General features: G+C 49.5%; 1 protein-coding gene across 1 annotated transcript in view; it reads right to left on the bottom strand.

The window, feature by feature from the left end:
• Positions 1–7,368: 7,368 nt before the first annotated feature.
• The window catches only part of LOC142557993 (uncharacterized), a 67,042-nt gene continuing 51,095 nt past the window's right edge, over positions 7,369–23,315 (bottom strand). The window contains exon 5 of the mRNA XM_075670164.1: positions 7,369–7,803. Coding sequence (XP_075526279.1) covers positions 7,460–7,803 — 344 coding nt within the window. The 3' untranslated portion in view covers positions 7,369–7,459. The remainder of the gene's footprint in view (positions 7,804–23,315) is intronic.

Genomic DNA, 23,315 nt, shown 5'->3' on the forward strand with positions numbered 1-23,315 from the left:
TTGGATGAAAAGCCTGACCAGCATCAACCCAAGTTTCCTGTAAAATAATAATATCTGGAGAATATTTAGAAATAAGATATAATAAATCTGTTGCAGGGGAAAGTATGGAACGACAGTTCCACTGAATTACTGTTAAAGTTCCTATGGTGAATAAATCCGAGCAGTAGAAACTGCTTGGTCTAAAACGCTCTATTTTAAGAAGTTCTTCTTAGTAGAAACCCCGCTATCTTACCTTTTTGCCTTGGACTTGGTGGGAGAGCTAGGTTTTTTTCTGTCGGTGACCTTGTTCGTTTAAGAGATCGGGGGTCCATATCTACAACTTGATTTTTCATCCCATCTGTGTCAGAAAGACAGATTTGGTCGATTTTCCTAGAAGTTGATGGCTTTGGTGAATATATTTTGTGGATGACTGCGCGGTCGATATTTCAATTGGTCGACTCCGCGGCAGATCTGACACCTGGTCCTCAATAATTGCTTTATTAGTTAGTTGAAACCATGGAGCTAGTTGTGAGGACAGCACCTGAACAAGGGAGTCGGTGAGATTTGTCATGATGCGCTCCATTGCTTTCTCCAGCGCCTTTTCTACGGAAGCTGCCACAGCCTCAGAGATAGAGCTTTCCATACACATCATTTGACGGGCCGTTATACCCGCATACCCCTGAGTCCTACTCTGAATTTCTCCAATGGCCTCACGACGAGAGCATCGACGTCTATCAATTATTTCAAGGATTTGAACTTCTCTTGACCTTGCAGGGCAATTAGGCTCATCTGCGGGGTGGGGACCACTGCAAAGGCAGCAGAACTCATTTCAGGAAGAACAGTCATTTGAGTGATGGCCTTCTCCACAAATTCGGCATCGTGTGTTGGATCTGCAGCCTTTTATGGAGTGCCCGAACAGCCAGCACTTTAAACACTGAAGTACGCGAGGTGATAGACGCTCAACTCGGTATATCAGTGGCCATGCCTTGATTTCCGATGGGCGGTTCATTCCAGCGAAAGTAGCAATGACTGTTTCAGTGGGCATGCGCTTATTATCAACGACACGGCTGCAACGATACACAGAAATCACACCTGCCGCTGAAAATATTTCCAAAATTTCTGCCGGACATAGACTTATGTCGACACCGCGGACTAGGCCTTTGGTACATGCAAGGTGATGAGGAATGAAACTGCTCACCGGATGTGTCGCGAAAACATTGCACTTCAGTAAATCTTGAACACAAGCCTGGTCTGACGAGCAGCAAAGAATCCCCCCTCGGCCGAACTGTCGAACCTCGGTGATTTGTTGAAAATTGGCCGAGACCATCCGGAGTTCGGTTTGAATTGCTTTGGGATTCTTCATCGAATCACAGTGCCATCACTCGGAACAAAAGCCACAGGTACGCTGCTCGTCCAACTGCATAAGAAAAGCTCCACCAGCAAATCAGAGTTAGGAACAGAAGCCGACGAGGAGGAAGCCTCCTGGCCTGGCGATGAGAGTGACATTGCAAAGAAACAGGAAATTACTCTGGAAGGTTAGCAGATATTGAAAGAAAAGGTCAAAAACAAATACGTAAAAGACACAGATTAAATGAAAATTGGAGGACGCTTAAGCTTCGCCTTCAAGGGTGGAACGCGACAGCGTTCCCGTCGACCCGCCAAGGGGTATTGGGCTACGGCGCAGCGACTACGCGCCCCGCATCGGACGCGGTGAGCGTCGAGCAACGCAGCGTTCAACGCGACAACGAAATGTGCGCCTCAGCAAGCGACGCACGCCTGAGCCTTAGAAACAGCTCGTTTCTAAGGTAACACCGCGTTCACTAGAGGCGCTTTTGTACCGCTTTGAAGCATCGAACTCGTGGCTCAGTGGTAATAAAGAAAAAAAAAACTCGTGGCTCAGCGGTAACGTCTCCGTCTCACACTCCGGAGACCCTGGTTCGATTCCCACCCAGCCCATCTTGGAAGTTGCTTTTTATGTATGAAGTGTCTGCCGTGATTTATCGCTCACGGCCAACGCCGCGGACGCCGACACCGACGCCGACGACACCGGCTTTTCTGCGACACGAGCTCCTTAACGCTATCGCGTTAAAACCGCCAGCTACTTGACCAGAACAAGTGTTCGGGAGCTCAGGAGCCAGGCCACCTCGAACTGCGTGACCACTTCTATGGCTCGCGGGCATGGGCGACACGAGCTTTGCCTTAAGCCCGATATTTTGCGGGTTCGTATAGTATTCGAATAGCGCGAGACACGGGACAAGGAAGCAGTAAGTTAGTCGTCTGCTTTCTTGTCACGCGTGTCTGCTGCTGTTGAAGTACTATGAGTCTGCGCAACCTAGCCGAAATAAAACGGTACTTGCTGCATCGCAGTTTTGAATAATTTAATTTAAATGAACTGTAGCGTAATGAAGCCGTCGTACAAGTTAATGAAAAAGACGAAAGGATAATGTGGAGTTCATTTTCTCAAGTTGATTGTAACCTCTTTGACAGTTCACCTTTCAGTAATTCTCACTGCTCACTGACATACTAGTCTAGTTATTGCCAAATCTTCTGTGTTTTTTTACACTGCGGTTATCATATTTAAATAAGTTTCTATAGCTGCCTACGGGGGTTGCCCGATTCTTGGTCTATCCCCTTTACTGGCTACGAAGAATGAAGAGGTTCGCCACCACCACCATCATCATCATAATCAACATCATCATCAAGATAACTACGTACAGCCCTCTCATTTTTAGGTCACTTTCCATTGTAGGTACGTGAGAAGTTTGAAAGCCGCATCATCATTATCATTGTCATAAGTAGTGCATGCCTCAGTATACAGACAGCGCAAATGATCTCAGCGTCAGCACATGCTCACGATGGATGCAAAGCTTATCAGCGCTTGCACGCAATCGTCTGATGCTGCATTCAAAGCGTGCGTTGAGTCAGCTCACCCACGAAGCAACTACCGAGTGCAAGAGTGCAAAGCGTGTCTTCAACACGGCTAATATATATCTGCACTTTTTTACGGAGTGCAGCATTTTTCATTCTCGGTTGGACTATTCAGCGTCCACCGCCTCCAGCACGCCCTTCATTTTCAATTTGTGCAGAAGTAAAATAACTGCTAGATTCCGTGTCTCCTGAAGTCGCATGGAGGCATGACGATAACTGTGGTATGACGCCGATGCAGTGACGATGTAATCAGCAAGAAGGAATGATATCGATAGAACGACAATTGCATATAACGACTATCCGATATGACTACGGCGCTTGCACCTTTTTTAAGTGCAAGCGCTGTGAGCAAATGGAAACTTGATTCGTGATGCGGCAATATAACTATTACCGCGTTGTTTGACGCGGGGTTTACTGATTGCTCAGACATAAAGCGGTTACAATTTACCTGCTTTATGCTTTGGCAAAGTGCTACAAATCATGTGGTTGTGACCGAAATAGCGGCTTCATTTCAACTTGTTGAGGATTCAAGTAAAATAGATTACATTTCTCCTGAACTCGCACATGGCCATGGAGGCATCACGAGAACTGTAGTATGATGCCGGTGCAGTGACGATGTACGGAAGAAGGAACTATATCGATGGAACGACAAAGGCATATAATATATTAATGGCAATATATTACATGACGACGGCATGGCGACAGCGCTAGCATATTATATATACAAGCTCTGTGAGCAAACTGAAAGACTATTCGTGATGCGGCAATGTAACTAACGCAGGTTTGCAAATTGCACGGACCTACGGCGGTTACAATTTACCTGCTTTATGCCTTGCCAAAGGGTTGCAAATCATGTGAATGGGACGGAAATAGCGGCTCACGCATGTTTTTTTGCTTTATTTAAGCCTAGGCTGCTTTGTATATTTTCCACGTTTCCTACGTAAGTGGGCTACCACGGATGTGAATCACGGTCTCGCAATTTATTTTATCCAGACTGCGCGCATAGCTTGTTCCGTAGCCTCACATTCACTCACCGCACGAGTCCTGCCATATTCATGGGCCACATTCCTGATAATATTGTTCCGTTGTAGTGATGGTGAGAACCCACAGTGGCACAGCGCGAATCCCGAAAAATGTTTATTGGGAGAACGTCTGCCCATGACAGCTATGTACGCACACACGTTGATCGTCGAAATATGATCTCCGGGTCAAGCGCGTCTATTTTTATACATAACTTGTTGAAGGTTCCAGCATAATCGTGGTGCTACCATGGCTTCCAGAAAGTACAACACTATTCGCCTCGCGCATACAATTTCATTACAAAAAGTTCGGTGCAAACATAGACAACAGGTAGCATCAAAAATGAGTTTCAAATCATGCAGCCACGCGTACTGCGCTGAGTTGTAACTTTATTTATTTATGTAATTATTTATTTATTTAGCTTAATTATAAGGCCCGAAGGCTTTACAAGGAGTGGTAAATAAAAATAGTTGCAGATTAAAAGGGAGAAAGAATACAGTTATCACAAGTTAGGAAAGACATATTAGCAAAAGGCTTCATGAATGGCACTCTTGAAGCTGCCGATGTTTGTGAGCGGGAGTAATGCGGTCCCCGAAAATATGACAGACGAGTACACGTGTCAATGCCCCCCTTTTAAAGAGCACTTTCCCGATGCTGCGAATAACTGAAGAGTTAAAAACCAGAGCCCTGGTGGTAAAAAGAAGAAAATGCGGGCTTTTCCGTAATCGAGAGTATATGTAGTCATGAAATGGCTACCGGGAAAGCAGATTGGTTCGAGTAATTATTACGATCACTCACGAACATGTACGGCGCACCGAACACTGCCGGCCTGGTCACGCAGCGTGGCGCCGTCTCTCGAAGAGGCGGCGCAAAATCCACGCCGGGCAACTTGCGGACTGCTGGCGTTGAAAAGGGCACAGGCAACACAGCGCCAAAAGATGACAATCAAATGTATGGTGCACTGTATCTGCATTCTGAACGTCGCTACTGGAAAGGACAAATTAAACTTCAACGTACAAGTAGTTAGAACTTGAGGGATATTGTGAACTGCCACTAGGAAGAAATCGGAAACAGTATCTTTTTAACTTGTTGGGCAGTAACTAGCGTATGTAATGCGGTCCTGTAGAAGAGGTTGGGGGCGAGAGACCGCATTTTCCTCAGGTTATACTGGTTGCCCGGAGGCTTTCGTTTCGTTCTCGCCCAATTCTCGTCCCGTTCTCGTCATGGGTGCCCGGATAACGGCTCTGATTTTGGCTCAAGTTGTCTTGAAGGTTGACGACAAATGGAACTAAGAGCATTGCATGCTTGAACTTACAAAGCAGTAACAAAATGCAGTCGCAAATGTCGTTAGCGTGCGTAGAATGGCTTTGGACGCACCACGTGGACATCACGACGCGCTCAGCGACCTCGTGATTGCGTATTGCCGACTGGCATTATTCATAAGCAGAACACTCTTCCGCAACCGAATTTCGCGAAATTTCGCATTGCGTTCAAAACACGCTGTTTAAAATACGTACAAAGCTGGTTATTCTACAGTCATGCCTTGCCGTCATCAGATGCGTGAGCTAGGAGTCCGCTCAAACAAGAGGTAGCAGTACGTGCCATAGCCCCTTTCGAAGGCAATCAGCGCTAGCGAGGCGTATAGCGGTGGCGCATATGTGACGTCGTGGTCCAGTTGCGGGCTAAATTACCCATCGCGACTTGCATTCTCCATCAGGTACTTTTATGCGTTGCATATTGCAATCACTCAGTTCAGCCCTTGGGCGCGGCCGGGCAGCCACCATTGACCTTTAGCGCAACCACGTGACGTGACGTCACGACAGCCGGAGGAAAAGCTGGGCCCCAACTCGCGCAATATGCAACGCATTCTTGGCTTAACCAAGCTAAGCCTGGCCATTCTTTCTTCCGTTTTTTCCTAAATAGTTTCTTCGAAAGTCTTTTAGACGAGCGAAAAACAATTTCGCCACTTCAATCTGATAGTTGCAAATGACTGCAAGCTACGCGTCCTCATGGACACTCGACAGGCACTTCTAACGCGCCGTAGGATCATTCGTATAAGGACATTTACTGCGCTGTTTTTTACGTGCGCTCTCCAGCACATCTAAGAGCAGCGCAAGAAACTTAACGCGCTGCCGCGATTTTTTAATGCATGTGGCAGTCCGGCAGCAGTGATAACCCACTGCTTCCTGCCTTCTTGCCCTGTCAGAGGTATGTGGAATAAGGGCTTTTGCCACGTAAGGCCAACTGCTGAAGGGGGAAAGAAAGCTGAATTACTATGCTGCTCAACTATCCAGCACAGTAATCAGATTGTAGCGCAACGCTAACACTGCAGCCGACTTGCGAAAGTTTCTGTGCTTGTAGTTTTAACCAGTCCCTAAAAACTGTTCACTAAGCTTGCGTCCACATGGTATTTTTTTTATTTCAGCTTTTCTAATAGCCGATTCTTGCGCTACTTACGCACCTTGCATTCCAATTTTTACTGTATACCGTATAGAACATAAACTTCCACGGCTTCTTTCGTTGGAAAAGCAAGCCATCAGCCGCGTTGGCACTGTATACCACCACAGCGAGCTACTGCAAGTGACTGTAGACTAACTGCTTGTGCAGAAACCCGTGCATACAGCATTGAGTCCTTCAAGCAGACGAAACCGCACCAAAGCATTAGTGTGTATTTTCTAGTGACATGCCCGAAAATGCTCTTAAAGGTATGCAGAACCGACATGACTTATGTGACGCCCTGCATCGCGCTACCGATTTTTATGGTTTCTTAGCGGTCTGCCTGGGGATATAATAAATGAAATCTCCCGAAGAAGAGCCAAAAAAACTTCAACAGACAAAGCCAGCGGTACGAGTGGGGTCACTCGCGCCAGTTGACGAGCGATAACCGAAGGCGACATAAGTCGTCAACGGAGTTAACTATAGGAAAAAAAGTTACGCTTCTCTGCTTTCGTTTGTTAAAGATTTTGTTAATTTGTGGATAACAGTTTCGAGCTCAACATATTTGTCAAACGCCGAAGCTCCAACGGATTTCCACCAATCGCTTAGTGGATAAATAGCGAAGGCTAACTGCAGCGTTACTCTATCTGCGATACGCACACATTGTCATTGTAGCCCGTGGAGGGATACAGAATTAAATGAAGTTTTCTTGCTGTGAAAGCGTGCAATCACTCAAAGGAAGCAGACGTAACACTTGTCACAATGATGAGCACACCGATGCAGCATGCCCAAACAAGCATGCTGCAGCATAACACAAACACAGTAAGTTCTGACGCGGGGGAAAAATGTATTGACCTGTTCAGTATACATATGCCCGACATAAACTAACGTGAAACCTAAAAATACCAACCAGGATCGTCGGACGTACTTCTACAGAAATACTGCAGCCTCCGTATAACGTACCTGTATATCAAGTTGAAGGGAGGAGTCGGACATACCTGAAGAGATAGCCCTTTTATTAACGCGTGTTAAAAATTTCGTCCTAAACTAAACAGAATATTGCCCTAATATTTCGCCCTCAATATATCATTGGCCTCTACGCTGGCCGCCAGTGGGTGGAAAGGGGTGGATCCAACGAGGCAACGCCGGCAAAAAGTGTCACGGAAAAGGTGTTGACACACCTCGCCCTGCCTTCTGCCTGTGCACCCAAAAGAAAAGGACTTGGCAGGTGCTTCCGGCGGCATGCTTCGGCTTCCAGTATACTCCGGAACACTTGATGTCGAGGACCACGGCTAGACTCGATTCCTTCCCAACGAAGCGCGAATTCGTGGTACGTCTTGCAGACGCCACAATGTGTCCATAGGCTGTTCTCGGCGAGAGATGAATCGGGGCTGTCACGCGGCCCAGCCGAAGAACCACATGTTGGTGGTGAGGTCTCGCCTGCAAAAGGAAGCGGGGCTTCTGTGTGTCCGGTTATAACGTACATCGACGTGTTTTGCTTGGCCGAATTCACAAGCCATGATGATTGAAGTATGATCTCGAACATCTTAGAGCACATAGTTCATGGTCTACAGCGGGAAGATGCACATTCTACAGAAAGGGGAAAAAACATTTATACGCCGAGCATGGCCCACAAAATCTGCACAGAGAAAGGACACGCAAACACATTTTCTCGCGTGCCACTGGACCTATGCTTACGATGAGGTTTTTTTCAAACCCTCTAAAGTAACTTCTCGTTTATCGCTGTTCGCACGTTATAAAAAAAAAGAAAATTCGGGAGAGGAGCCCGGTTGGCGAATGTAGCGTTTCTCAGCTTTCGCACGTACCCTACGCGCCATGCATTTCGCAGGCCACGCGCCCGATTCGCAGTGGCTGCGCTAGAAGACGCCGCATGTTCATCGGGAAGCGCGAAAGAGAAAGCCCACTGTAGTACACGCCCAATACTTCACTCGTTTCGACAGTGGAAATACGTTGTGCTTCTGTGTTAATTTAATGCTATAGGCATTACCATTGATAGTAAACGTGAAATAGGTTTCACCACTAGCACGAAAGTGCGCATAATCAAAGCACGCGCAGCGTATCACCCAGGCCAGCAAAGCAACGCGTCGGCCCCGCGACAGCTTCGACAGAGGGAGACAGCGCATGCGCCACAGACAGCTGAAGCGATCGTTCAATGGAGACTAGAGCTTTGACAAGATACGCGATGGTTACGATCTCGAAACGGAGAGGAGAGAGAAGGAGCACGTCGAAGCACCCTCTCACACCTCGACACACGGCTAGTAGAGGGAAAGGAGGTGACAGCCCCTGCGTGCACGAACGGTTGAGTCAGCACTCCTCTCGGAGACGTTTCAGTGGTCGCGGCCAAAAACGCGAGAAATTTCTGGAAGATTCGCAGGCTTTGTTCATGCTTTGGGAGCACAACTCCATCAGAAAGTTCCAGAAACGCAGGTGAAGGCAATAAAAGCGCCGTGCTGGAATCAGTGGAGATCAGACCCCGCCGGTGAAAAGATGTAACGCGAAGGCCGGCCGTCTACAGAAGGAGATACCCCGGCAAGCTAGCCGATGAATTCATGCGGCGTCTGCATTTCTGGAATAAGTCCGTTCTTAGAGATCTGCCTCTAGTTACGCCGAGGACATCTAGCAGCACGGATAAATACGAGCGGACATTGCTACTCCTCTTCATTCTGCATTGTACGTGAACTCTCAGTGCTTGTCGTTGATTATTTTCTATAGTTTTGTGAACACCCTACTGAATTGCATTCCGATGTGCCTATAGTCGAGGTGTGCATGTGCGAATGTAACCACCTCATTTCAAGAATGTATTTCCTTCAGTTTCGACAACTTTGGTTTGTGACTTGGTCTTTGGACTGCAACCAGCGTTTCCTGGCGCCCCAGAAGGCCTATTAAGCGTCCGTGCTTTGGTAGTGTTATTTTCGGATGCTGATATGACGGCATCTTAATTTGACCCCGCCTTGGCGCCTCGTTCACGGTGTGTATGACAACCACTTGTTACATTTCTTTTGTAAATGAGCTAAAACATTCAGGCCGTATGCGAGCGATTTAGGTATTAGCCGTCATAAAGTTCCCTACGTAATTTACTTATGGGAACTCTGGCAATATGGGTCTCAGGGAGCAGCAATAATGGCTTTTCAGCCAGCAGGAGTATCAACATTGGCAAATACATTTGCTAGAATTTCGTCCTTCTCGCTTGCAACGAATTTGTAAATGAGGAAATTAGTCATTAAACAAAATATTGCCTGATAGGTCCAACCATCTTCAATGATGACGTGGGCGCACTGACCCTTGTTGCCTGCTGCAATTAAAAAAGATAGCATTGCCCCGGATCTCAATCCAATAAATGCAGCACAAGTGTATAAAATACAGCCACAAGAACGTTTGAAGCGCCCAGCACACAATAACCACTTTACGTGCTATGCCTTACTCCCATGCTAGCTGAACGATCCCCGCGCCCGAGTTCTCTCTAATAATTAAGAAAAAAGTTACCGGCGATTACGATACTCCCTAAAACAAAATTTGAGCGCAACCCTCTGCGTGTTTTGATTCCGTGATTTCAAATTTTCCAAGCTTCCAAAATCTTCTGGTACCACTGGGATCAGCGGAATATATTTCTAAACATCAAGGGGATTCTACGGGACCGAACTTCGGTGAGCCGCAGTTCTAAGACCAACGAGAGCCCTATTCGTTCGGCCACGCCGACGGTAGGGTTAGCCCTAACACCGAACGCTGGCGCGCGGGAGCTCGGAGACCCGCAAGCAGCCACCGTTTCTACGGTGAGCTGTGGGGGCGACCCAGCCCAGAACGCTACGATCGCGGGAAACCCAGGCACCATTGCCCACCAACCCACCGACACTGAAACCATGGAAGTCGTATCCGAGAGTCACCCGAGACCCCTGCCTGACGAGGCCTTGCCTGGGCCGTCTCCCGTCCTCTCGGAGCAGCTCCACAATCAAGAATCTCAGTGGCAAACGGTCGTTTCCCTTCATCGGAAACGCCATCTTCAAAAACAACAATCCACTGGTGAGCAAGACCCAGTCGGGCAAACCCCGCCATCGAAAGCCACACCGTTAGGGCTAGCTCTAACCCAGGCGCCAGCCGCCGCCGCGAAAGCCACGTCGCAAGCTACCTGCGAAGAGCGCGGAGCCGGAACACCTATTTCTGAAGACGCGGCTGCAAGGAGCAGGCCTCGCCGACGCGCGCCTCCACTCCCGCGCACTGACATGAAATCATTATCCGCCCGACCCCGGGCCTCATAGTTCGAAAACTACAGACCCACCAGGTGGCCAAGGCGATCGTCCAAGCCACCGGAGGTGCGCCGACCTGCAAGGGGGATGATTTCATCGTCCGCCTGCGACACGGCTCGAACATCATCATCGTGAGCACCCCTCACGAGGCCACGGCGGCCACCCTCATGAAAATTGTAAGCCTCACCTTTCACGGACGATCACACCCTGTGAAGGTGTATCTCTCAACACCCGAGGGCCTGCTTAAAGGTGTCGTACACGGCATCGACGCAGGCACCGGCGAAGAAGAGCTTATGGCGAATCTTCGGGTCCGCATACATGGAGTCCGCATCGTGCGGGCCCGTATGCTCGGACAATCCCAGACAGCCCTACTCCACTTCGAGGGACCTCAGGTGCCTAGATTTGTGTATTACTACGGAGGGGAGATGCCTTGCCGAGACTACCAGCCGACAAGGCAGTTCTGCTCCATCTGTAGAATCACCGGACACCGACCAGACGTCTGCCCCAACCCATCGGTTCGTGCGTGCAACGTTTGCAACCACATTAACCCAGGCGCCGCACACACTTGTGTTCCGAAGTGCGCCCTGTGCGGAGTGGCCCATCTCACGGCCGCAACAGAGTGCAACAACAAGCTCAAGCGCATTCCACCCAGATGGAAGCCCACCTCCACGACCACACCCAAAACCCAACGACAGCCCCGCCCGGTCACTCAGTCGACCAAGGCGGCTGACCTTCGCCCGCGATGGTTCAGCTCCAAGCGGGAAGACTCCGACTACTCGGAGTCTCCGAGCATCTACGGATCCCGGTCCGGTTCCAACCCAAGGTCCAGGTCCCGCTCCTGCTCTCGCCCCCGGTCTCACTTTCGATCGCCCAGACGGCGATCTCGGTCGACACCCAAACAAGGAGAGCAGGCAGCACCAGCCACCGCGGCACTCAAAGACAAGGGGTCCCAGCAGCACCACCGAAAGACCAAGGAAGCCTCACCCAAGAGGACTATCACCAAAGTACACGAGGTAAGCTGGGCAGCAGTAGCCTCCCCCTCGTATAAAAAACCACAGACGCCAGTATCTGTTAAATTGGAACAGGAACTCGCCACCATGCGCGCACAGATACAAACACTCACACAAGAAAACAGACAACTCAAACAACAAGTGATACAGCTCACACAAATACCACAAGAGATGGCTCCGCACAAGGACATCATCGACCTACAAACCCATGTCGATGCCATCCGCAACCAGATGCAAGCCTTCATGGACGCTACACGCGCCCAGTTGGAACAAATAACACAGACTGCAATACAACGCACAGATGCAGCAATAAAACACATGGAATCCACTGTAGATAGCAAGCTTAGGAACCAGCTTCACTCCATAAAACTACGAAAGACGCTACGACAGAACTTTTACAAGGCCACACCTGTAGCAGCACCGAACCAAATCGTAACGTCACCGACCACAACGTCCAACAATGCCTAGACCATACAGGCAAGTCAAAAAAAACTTAGAAATTTGGCAATGGAACTGCCGTGGGTTCCGGAGGAAGAAAGGGCTGCTGACACAATTGATCGCCCATTCCTCAAAGCCACCGGGGGTCATAGCCCTACAAGAGCCCGGTACCCGACCAACACTACATGGCTACGAAGAATACCACACAAGTCAAGACGACAAGTGGAAGGTAGCCACACTAGTAGACAGAAACATCACAACCATACAACACAAACCCATAGACGACGTGGACATACTACATGTACTTCTCGAAATAATATACAAAGGCAACCAGAAACAGAGCGCCTTCATCCTCAACATTTATTGCCCCCCCAGCCAAAGGCGGGCAAACATAGGAAAACTCTTTGGGGACACCCTCCGCCTTGCTAAAGACAGTCCCCTGGTAATCATAGGCGACTTCAACGCTCAGAACACGCTATGGGGGTACCAGAGGCAGGATTGGAAGGGTCTCCAGCTACAAACACTAATTGAGCAGTGTCACCTCACACTCATCACAGACCCGAACATACCAACGAGGGAAGGGAACAGCGTAACACGCTACACCACTCCCGACCTCACCTTCATCACTCAAACCACGCGAGCCGAATGGCTCAACACACTCGAAAACCTAGGCAGCGATCACTACATACTAAACATAACACTACAGACTGGACGCCTACGCAGGCAGATCGACACAGCTAAACTCACTGACTGGCGCAAAATCCGGGAAGCCCAAGAACAGGATGCCGACACAATCACGAACCTGGAAGACTGGTGCGACAATCTCCGTCGACATAAACAACGCCACGCAAAGAAAATCGCCAGAACGGCAAAGACCCCAGAGGTGGATCCCCACTTACTACACCTGTGGGATGCCAAAAGGGGCCTTACCCGCCGCTGGAAAAAACAGAAATATAACAGGAAACTGAAGACGCGCATAGCACAAATAACACCGGAAGCAGAAGAATATGCCATGCAACTCGCCTCAGCGAACTGGTATAGATTCTGTGACTCCTTCTGTGGCACGCTGGACACGGCCAAGACGTGGCACATCCTCAAAGCCATCCTGGACCCCACCAAAACCAAAGGAGAAGGACACAGGGCTCTGGAACGGTTACTACACACCTACCCAGGCAGCCAACAAGACCTCATTGATGCCATCAAGACCAAGTGCTATGTAGATCCCACTCCCACACAACCATGTAGAACACCCTACACAGGACAACCCAACCCACTAATGGACGAACCGATCACCGAAAACGAATTGAGAGCAGTCATCGCAGCCACCACCCGTAACACAGCGGCGGCACGGACCAAATCACGAATTCGATTATCAGAAACCTGAGCGACAAGTCTATCTCCGCGCTCACGGCCTTTCTCAACCAACACTGGGAACAAGGTACGGTACCGGCGATGTGGAAACACGCACGAATAATCATGATCCCTAAACCGGACAAGAAATTGGCAATTGAAAACCTTAGACCCATATCGCTCACGTCCTGCCTCGGCAAGGTGTACGAAAAAATTATAAACACGAGACTACAGAGACACTTGGAAGATAACAAACACCTACCAGACACCATGTTCGGTTTCCGCGCAGGCCTGTCCACACAAGATGTGCTACTTCAAATCAAGGAAGAAGTCCTCAGTAACGTTTCCCGCAGCGGCGAGCACGTCATCCTAGCAATCGACATCAAAGGGGCTTTCGACAACCTCCGCCACCAAGGAATCCTAGAAGGGCTGGCCAACACCAAATGCGGCGAGCGAACGTACAAGTATGTTCAGAGCTTCCTGCGCCACCACACGGCGGAGCTGAAGATGGGAGAGATCCAGACTCCAGTGTACCAACCTCCCAACAAGGGCACACCACAAGGTGCTGTCATCTCTCCCACGCTGTTCAACGTCGCCATGATCGGTCTCGCAAGCAAACTGCAGGACGTAGCAGGTCTTCGGCACGCAATCTACGCAGACGATATAACGCTCTGGACCACAACAGGGTCCCTCGTTGAAAAAGAAGAATGGCTGTAACTGCAGCAAATCTCATCCAAGATTACGTCAGCCAACGGGGTCTACAATGCTCCCCCGAGAAATTTGAGCTTCTACGAGTCTGGCGAGGCCGGGGTAACCACACAGTCCCCACAGACCCAACAAGGAGACTCGAGGTACGCCTCAACGGGGGCCTCATACCAGAGAAGCCATTGCTGAGGGTGCTGGGCATGTGGCTGCAGTCCAACCAGCGGGCCACACACACCCTTGTGCTCCTTAAAACCAGTGTCAAGGTGGTATCACGCATGATCTCCCGCGTAACATCCAAGAACAGAGGCATGAAGGAAAGGGACACCCTTCGACTGGTCAGTAGCCTGGTGGTGAGCAGAATCACATACCGCCTGCCTTACTGCCACCTCACACAGTCCGAGACAAAGCAGGCCGACACACTTTTAAGGATGGCTTTGAAGACCGCTCTCCGCCTGCCGATGAGTACATCGACTGAAAAATTATTGGCGCTAAGGTTGCACAACACCCCCAGCGAACTGACAGCAGCCCATTACGTCTCGCAACAACAGAGACTTGCGCGGACTCGCACGGGCCGGCAGGTCCTACGAACCTTGGGGTTCCCAGCAATAACAACACGAACCCAAGAAACCTGCTTGATACCTCGTCACGTCCAGGACAGGTTTCACGTTGCCCCGATACCACGCAACATGGACCCTAACCTACGCTCCGGCAGGAGGAGAGCAAGGGCCCAGTACATGGAGAAAGCGTTCAGGTTCAGTACAACGGCCCAGTTTACGGACGCCGCCATGTATGGGACGAACAACAAGGGCGCAGTTGCAGTGGCATGCGACCACCGAGGCCAAGTTACCTCCGCGGCATCGACCCGCCCCTGCACGATTACGGAAGCCGAAGAGCTGGCCATCGCGTTAGCCATCCGCGAGGGCCTACACGCAAATCAACCATTGACGATGCTCACGGATTCCCAGCAGGCCTGCCGCAACTTCCTACAGGGTAGAATTGGAAGACCTGCTGCAAGGGTCCTAGCCGGAATACTCAAGGAGGACTCTGAGGACTTCGCCACCCAAACTATCATCTGGATACCGGGTCACACTGGCATCACGGGCAACCTGCAAGCCGACAGAGCAGCTCGAGGATTCGTACATAACCGAGCACTCATCACGCCGGCTGCAGAAGGCCTGGACCCTGTCGACCTCGAGTATTCAGCCATCGTGAACTACCACAGAGGGCGTCGCTTGCGATATCCACCACCCCATCGAAACCTAAAGACAGAAGATGCCGCTGCCTGGCGTAGGCTCCAGACAGGCACTTACACGAACCTACACATATTAGATCGGATACACCCCACAGCCTACAGGGACGAATGCCCATGGTGTGGGGCCACACCAACCCTATACCACATTACGTGGGAGTGCACACTACACAACATAGAACACCCAGACACGAACATAACGAGGGAGCAATGGGAGGCACTGCTGTCCAGCTCGGCCCTCGACGACCAGCTCAAGCTGATTAAGAGAGCTGAGAAGATGGCAAGAGCCAGCGGAGCCCTGTACTAAGGGCCCCGACCATTAGCGGTTTTTCTGATTATTCTTTTAATAAAGTTTATCTATCTATCTATCTATCTATCTGCAAACGGAGTGAAGTGTGACGCGACTGCCTCACTAATCGGGAGATCACGACACGCAGCGAATGGGTGATGCGCTGCCTAAAACTGTGTACTATCGACGAGGACCACTCCATGGCCTCTTTCAACGTGAAATTTATGTTCGCGTGCGTTGCTGCATATTTCGTGGTTCAGTGTTGTAAGGAAGCCCTGGAACTGGATCCCACTGTGCTCTCCCGTACACCTATTTGCATAGACGTCCTATCATCATCATCATCAGCCTGGTTACGCCCACTGCAGGGCAAAGGCCTCTCCCATACTTCTCCAACAACCCCGGTCATGTACTAATTGTGGCCATGCCGTCCCTACAAACTTCTTAATCTCATCCGCCCACCTAACTTTCTGCCGCCCCCTGCTACGCTTCCCTTCCCTTGGGATCCAGTCCGTAACCCTTAATGACCATCGGTTATCGTCCCTCCTCTATGCCGCCTGCTGAAACTTTGCCTAAAAAACATGTACTTCTATAACAAATATTTCCAAAGGCAAGTCTTTGGAACGGCCATGGGTGCTTCTGTTTTCACTGCGTGCGCCAACATCGCCTTGTAGGCCACAGAAGGTTCAGCGTCGTTGTCACTCCACCCTGTCCTCAAATTCGTGCGATATGTTGGCGGCTGTTTTTGTATAATTCGCAGCAGAGACGTTGCAAGGTCACCTGAATTGATTCAAGCCGAGCATCCACTTCACAGTGGAGCATGCAGAAAGTAGCGGCATCGCATTCCTTGATGTTTTCGTGGAACGAACCGCCAAGCATCTGCGACACCGGATTATCGTAAGAATACAGGAACTGGAATACACTCCAATTATTCTTCCGTGCGCCCGATTGGATTCAAACACTCGCCTACTTCATTCCCATTCAACCGCGCTTTCCGGCTTTGCTCGAGTCCTTCAAGGAGGAAAGCACAGTTGATGGATGTATGGGAGGACATGACCTGTAATGACTACCCATTCAGTCAATTAAGTCAACGGCTAAGGGACCAAGAGTGTCACGCTTCAGCGCCCGACAATCACGGAGCATGCAAGAAAAACAAAAGCACTGTCATTCCGTATGCACGAGTCGTGAGAGTCGCTTTGCCCAGAGAGCTTAATGACTGTGGCGCTTGGATGGCACATGTCCTTGCCGCAAGTTACGTGGTCAACTGGTGCGCGGAAAGGACCCCTTGAAAAGATCCAACTACCCGTGTGTCGTGTATAAAGCCCTGTGAAAAGAATGTGACGCAGCGTACGTGGCCGAGGCTGGAAACTTCAAAAGGCGCCTAAAGCAGCATAAATAAGACGTCGCGAAAGGGAGCTCTGTTTCCGAGTCATTTTCTGAACACCATGAGAAAACAGGGCATTCGATGAACGGGCAGTCGTCGTCCATTATCACCTCGGAGAGCTATTACCTTCGGGATTACTACTAGAATCACTCCACATTCAGACTCATATTCAGCTCTTTATTCTGTGTTGTCTCTTCGTACTCGTCTTTGTGCCCTTTTACAGTTTCGAGATGCAAGTAAACCAACTAGCCCAGTTGTCCATTCTGTTCCATATTCAGACGAAGCGCCAAGGGATTAACAGGACTAGTGGCAGTGTGCCCGAAATCTACGCACACGCACTTGTCCATCTCGCCTAAACTTAATGAAGAGTCATGGCGCTTGCTCTAATTGCGAAGGGACCCGTACGGGCCGCGAAACGCAAAGCTTTTGCATTGTTATTATGCACTTGGCGAGTATTTGTTTTAATTTCGTTACCTTGAGCAGAATGTCAACGCAATGAGGCCAACAGAAAACAACCGACATCATTTAAAAAAAAGAATCACTGACGGTTATGATACTTCGTAACGCAAAATATGAGCGCCGATGTGCAGGTGTTTTGAAGTGGCGTTATACTCCGCCAAAGAATTTGAAATCTGTACGGGTGGGTGCTCCTGGCGGCGGCACTGAGCCTCCGCTTTGGCAGCTTGTTCAGCAGTGGCGGCAGATGAAGGCCTTCCATTTGTTCCGCGGCTCATTATTCAGAAAGACTGAATACGGGTGTGCCTGGCGCGCGCAGTGCTCAATCTTTAGCGGTTGCAGCGGTGGCGAAGTATCGCATGCGCACTGGGTCGCCATCGCGGAGCATATATCGTGCGGCTCTCTCCTATCCTCCTAAGCCTTCGGCCATACTCTCCTCCTTCGCTTTTCTCATCATGGTAGCGCTGCACCCTCTTCCTTAGCTTTCCTCGTGGTGCCATCCTGGCTATCGCCTCTCTTTCATCCCCCGCTGCGCTTACTCTTTCATGCTTCGCTGCGCTCGTTCGCTCTCTTACGAGGGACGCCGAGACACTACATCGCTCAACGCAGGAACGCGCGCCAAAGAGCTGTGGCCTGAAGATTCCGGTAGAAGTCATCGTACGCTGAGTGCTCATGCTAATGCTACTAACACTGAAGGACTGTAGCAATATGCCTTACTGCCACCGCCAAAACGTGCCATATGTGAGGCCTGTATACAGCTGGGCTTCCCTCTCGCGTTGCCCACTGGACACGCGGAGCTATCTCGCAGGTAGGCCGTGAAGTACATGCGAGGCGTGTGCGTAGTTATATATATTCACAGTGTCTCATTATTGTCTCATTATAAATGAGTGAGTTTGATTCCGCCTCGCACCATAAAATGTCAAAGCATTTTCATGGTCATTGAACAGCGGCACATTTCCAGTAACCCAATTTGGCGTCGCTCGTTGAAAAGCGCCACATACCAAGTGGCACATAACCAGCGACACAAGCTGAAGTTAAAAAAAAGGTTAATTGAAAAGCGGTAATGCCCAGCTGGACATATCCAGTCACCATACCTAGTGGCACATGCCCAGTGACCGAAGAGTACGAAGTTCATATACGAACAGCTAATAGCCAAGTCATATATTAATTTCATTTAACTTCATTTATTATACCTCAAAGGACACATTTGGCGTATTACATGAGGGATGGGATTTAATTACAGGGACAATCTGATTCCAGTGCCGCCTTGAATTTATGTGGATCAGAGTGGTGCACGACAATTGCAGGTAAATTGTTCCAGTCTCATGCGGCCGTCAGAAAAAAGGAGTGAAGATGAGTGGTAGTTTGCTCTAGGGGAGGGTACACTGCTGTGGGATGGTTTGTGCAGCTGGACAAGCGATGAAATGTCAAGCTATCGGAAACTTCGAAGGGAGGATTCATTACCCAAGTTGGCAGGACGCTTAATTTTGAACATGGTTCGCTCATCACGGCAGACCGATTCTATACAGATTAGACCATGGACTGCCCTGTGACCTAAGTTGGCGGGACAACGGTTAGAGGCATAGATAGATAGCCAGCCCACGCAATATGCGTGAATAAGGATATCGATGGCATTAGAAATTGGTGGTGGTGTTAAAGTCAAGTCGCGCAGCACAAAAAAAAAACGGTGGCTTAGATAGGCGAGTTTATATGGCAGAAGGTCAGGGCTTCGTTCCCAACGAGGTCCCTAGCTCATTAAGCAGGAAACCCAGTAAAGTACTTAACAGGCACGAAGCTTCCCGCAGCACTTGAACGTGTATTAGAGAAGGGCCCGAAGTGCAACTTCCTGCCATATTTCACGCGTCCAGCTCTTTTAGTTCATGTGCGACTTATTTAACTATGTTCGAAGGAACAAGACCAACAATGGGCTACCGGGGATGAAGTTGGCTACTTCGTGTGCACTGCAGAGGAGACGCCGGTTCCCAAGACTCCTTTATGTTTTGTTGTCCACGAATCTAAGAAAAAAAAGTATGATGGTTCTGACTTCACATGAGAAGAGCGGCTGAGCTGTTTCCCGACAAGGAATATTGTAGGGCAAGGTGCTAGAAGCCGTGCGGACCAAAATTCTTGCTTTCCCGTAGTCGAGAATAGATTCAAGCGTGAAATGTATACCGGCAAAGTAGATTGGTTAGAGATGACACTAGGCACATTCTTAAAATGGGTGTAGTACATGTTCACCACGGTACTCCCTACCACAAAACACCACACCACATCTCACTGTGCCATAGTGCACACTCGTCCATATGGACGCAATAGTTTCTTGTCACAGGCAGAACCTCATTGCAAGATTCGTCTCGGTCAAACAGCCATTCGCGCTGCGCCGGACGCTAGCGGCTTGGAGGCTGCCATACGCTACCGGCACTGCCGGCGTGCCAGAAGCGTTGCGGAACTCAAGGATCGCTGGTGTTCAAAAGATCACAGGCAACTGTGTCTCAGCCTCACAAGATGACTATCAAGTGTATAGTGCCCAATGTCGGCCTTTGGAACGTCCCTACTGAAATGACAAATAAAACACCAGCGTGCAAGAAGTTACAGCTTGAGTAATACTGTGAACAAAAATTAGGAAGAATTTGGAAGCATTATTCTTTTGTAATTTATTTGGAAGGTAATTAGCGTATGTAACGCGGTCTTGACTGGTTGTCCGGATGATCTAGATTTGGTCTCGCAACTTGCCCGGATGTTCTCGTTCGAGTACCAGGATAACGGCTCTGGCTTTTGGCTCAAGGTGACTTGAAGGTCACCAACAACGGGAGCTAAATGCATTTCGTGCTTAAAGCGATGGACACAGGAAAACATAGGAGGCAACAGTAGGCCACGCAGCCAGCCTCGGTAAGCGAACGCTCCCTGAAGCTACAGTGGTGGCCCAACATGTGACCTCTTGTGTCGAGATCACGGAACAAGGATTGAGATCTGCTGAAACGATTTGTTCCCAGTAGCTATGCCAGTAGTCTTTGTTCGGTGCGCGTTTGTTCGCCTGCCCTGCCGTCGTTCTGCCTCACAAGTGGCAACACTAAAACCAACCGCGTACTTTGACGTACGATCATGTGTTAGGCCGACATGTTTGGCTTTAATTGCATTGCGGTATGCTCTCTCCTACCGTTTTCTTTCCTACATGCCTAAAGCTCTGCATGAAAGTCAGACGATTCAACTATCCTTCAACGGCGCTTGAAAAACACTTGGTTCGGAAAAGGTTCGTTGTCGCTTGCCTGAGACGCCTCTCAGACCAGCTGTGCCGCTCCCCCGAAGGTCACTCTCAAAGCAGCTTGGACTCGAGCTCGTGAGTCCGAGGAAGCTCATAGGTAACACACGCGCAGGCTACTTCTCAAGCCGCGATCAACATTGCTGCCACAAAAGGTCGAAAATTTCCTTCGCGACAGCGTATGTACACCACAACAGCTCACTCAATCGACGTGAAGTCAGAACGCTGCCAGCGCGAAGCTCAAATTTGTCCCTTCGGCGGTCGCGCGTTTCATGCACGATCTGAGTGCCCAGCACGGAACTCGGTCTGGAATTCTTGCGGTAGAAAAGGTCATTTCGCTAAACTTTGTCGTTCCAGAATATCTAAGCACACGGAACTCGGTGCCATCAAGCTGCACGCTATGGAGTCAGCTCCCAAAGCCATGTTCATGGATGTTAGTCGACAAATATACAAACAAATTCAAAGTAGATTTAGGAGTTGATGCAGTCCCAAGTCACTGGCTTCGAGTCCTGGCCGAGCTCGACAACGACAACAATGACGCAGTCTTGACGGGACTCCCAGGTCAACCGCTCGGTTCGCGGGGCTCGTATCTAGAACGTCCATATTGGCAAGGGAAAAGAAGCTCTCACCATCTTTTCGTCCTTGAATCTCTTTGCGCACCATTGCTTTGTACCATTGCTACCAGCTGTCCAGGCCCTTTAGGTCGTCAAATTCCTTAATGCCGTGAACACTCCTGAGTCAACTCTTCGTGCCAAACTGCTGAGTGGCCTCGGCACTGCGAGGTGAGTACACAATTATCTTAAAGCAAGATGCTCTAGTATTCTCACTCAATGCTCTTCGACGGATACCTATCCCTCTGAGTGAAGTTGTTCGACAATAACCGGAGAACCTTGAATGCGAAGGCGTCACTTGTCGGATTGATAAGTCAACTGTGTTGTCTACCGGTCTGGTAGTGTACCTAAGCAGAATGGGAAGTATCGTCTGAGTGATGACCTCCCTTTACTGAATGAGGTGGTTCTCAGAGAGCGTGACATTCTGCCTACTGTTGAGCAAGTCTGCTCTCCTCGGCGATGCAGCTGGTTTTTCGAAGCTGCATGCGATCGCAGGGTTTCACCAAGTGAAGTTGTCGGTGGACTCTCATGAACTGACAAATTTCATCACACCTTTCGGTCACTGCTGTTTCTCACAACTGCACCTCGGTATCACGTGTCCTGTAGTACATTAAAAACAAATGGCACAGATTCTCGAAGGTCAGGGTAGTGTGGTTCATATGACTGATGATGTTCTTCTGTTTCAAAGTGATATGCAGGAACATGGTGCAAGGCTTGAGCAAGTGCTGACTCTGCAGGCAGGCAGGCATCACTTTAAACCAGGAGAGGAGTTCCTTTGTGGTCTCCGAAGTCTCATTCCCAGACGTTATTGTCTCACCACAAGGCATCAAGCCAGATCCAGGCAAGGTTGAAGCAGTCCGTGCAAAGGCATCTGCCGCATGTCTTGAAGCTCTCAGACATCTACTCGGAATGGTAAATCATCTTGGCAGGTTTATACCACGTATCTGAAATCAGTCCACCTATGCCCAGCCTACTAAACAAAAATACTAGTTGGACTTGGCAGCACCAACATGAAGCAGCATTCACAAAAGTCAAGGCACTTCTGACGTAGGACCGCTGCTTGTCCTAGTACTAGTCATATGCTACCACTGTCTCGGCTGCTAACAGCCCTTTTCGACTTCGAGTAGTCGTGTTGCAATCACAACCATGTGGTGAGTGCAGGCCTGTAGCCTTTGCCTCAATATTAATGATCACCATAGCCTGGATCATCATACCGCGTGGATCATACAACATGGGCCATCCACATGTTTGACGAGTTCATCAGGGGGATCACCTTCACTGTAAAAACTAATCACCTTCCTCTCGTGTCATTAACTGTTTTGCAAGATGGAAGTTGTGCTTCCTCCGTTGGTGCAAAGATTCAAGCTAAAGGCAATGCCTTATCTGTTCAGCTGATGCTCGTCCCAGGAAAATTGTGGCCTATGGCTGATTTACTGTCTCGCGCCCCTCGTAATGTAAATTCAGTAAACACTGCGGAATGCTTTGTTACAGAATTCGTTACTTCTGCTACAGATGTGCTGCCTGTGAAGATACGGGATATCAGGAAAGGGCAGAGTTGTGATAGACAGTGCATCGCGCTGATTTCGTTCTGCCAGCGCGCCATGCCAAACAAGTCAACGATGCCTCCTCACGGATCAAAGTATTTGTCAGTGAAGGATGAACTTTCCTTTGTGATTGCCTTCTTCTCAAGGGCATTCGCCTCATTATCCATTCGTCACTGAGGCCAGCAGTCTTAATGCGTCTACACGGAGGACATCAAGACATAAGTCGCAACAAAGGCTCTCGATCGTGAGTCTGTATAGTGGCCGTGTATGGCGGCTGAGATCACTTCTCTCGTCGCCAATTATGAAAAATGCGCCCATAGGCGAGTGAATCCAGAGGAACAATTCCTCCCTACCAACTTGCCTGGCCGCCCCTGGGAACATCTGTGCCTGGACTTGTT

This window comes from Dermacentor variabilis, chromosome 9 (assembly GCF_050947875.1).
Source record: "Dermacentor variabilis isolate Ectoservices chromosome 9, ASM5094787v1, whole genome shotgun sequence".
Classification (NCBI taxonomy): Eukaryota; Metazoa; Arthropoda; class Arachnida; order Ixodida; family Ixodidae; genus Dermacentor; species Dermacentor variabilis.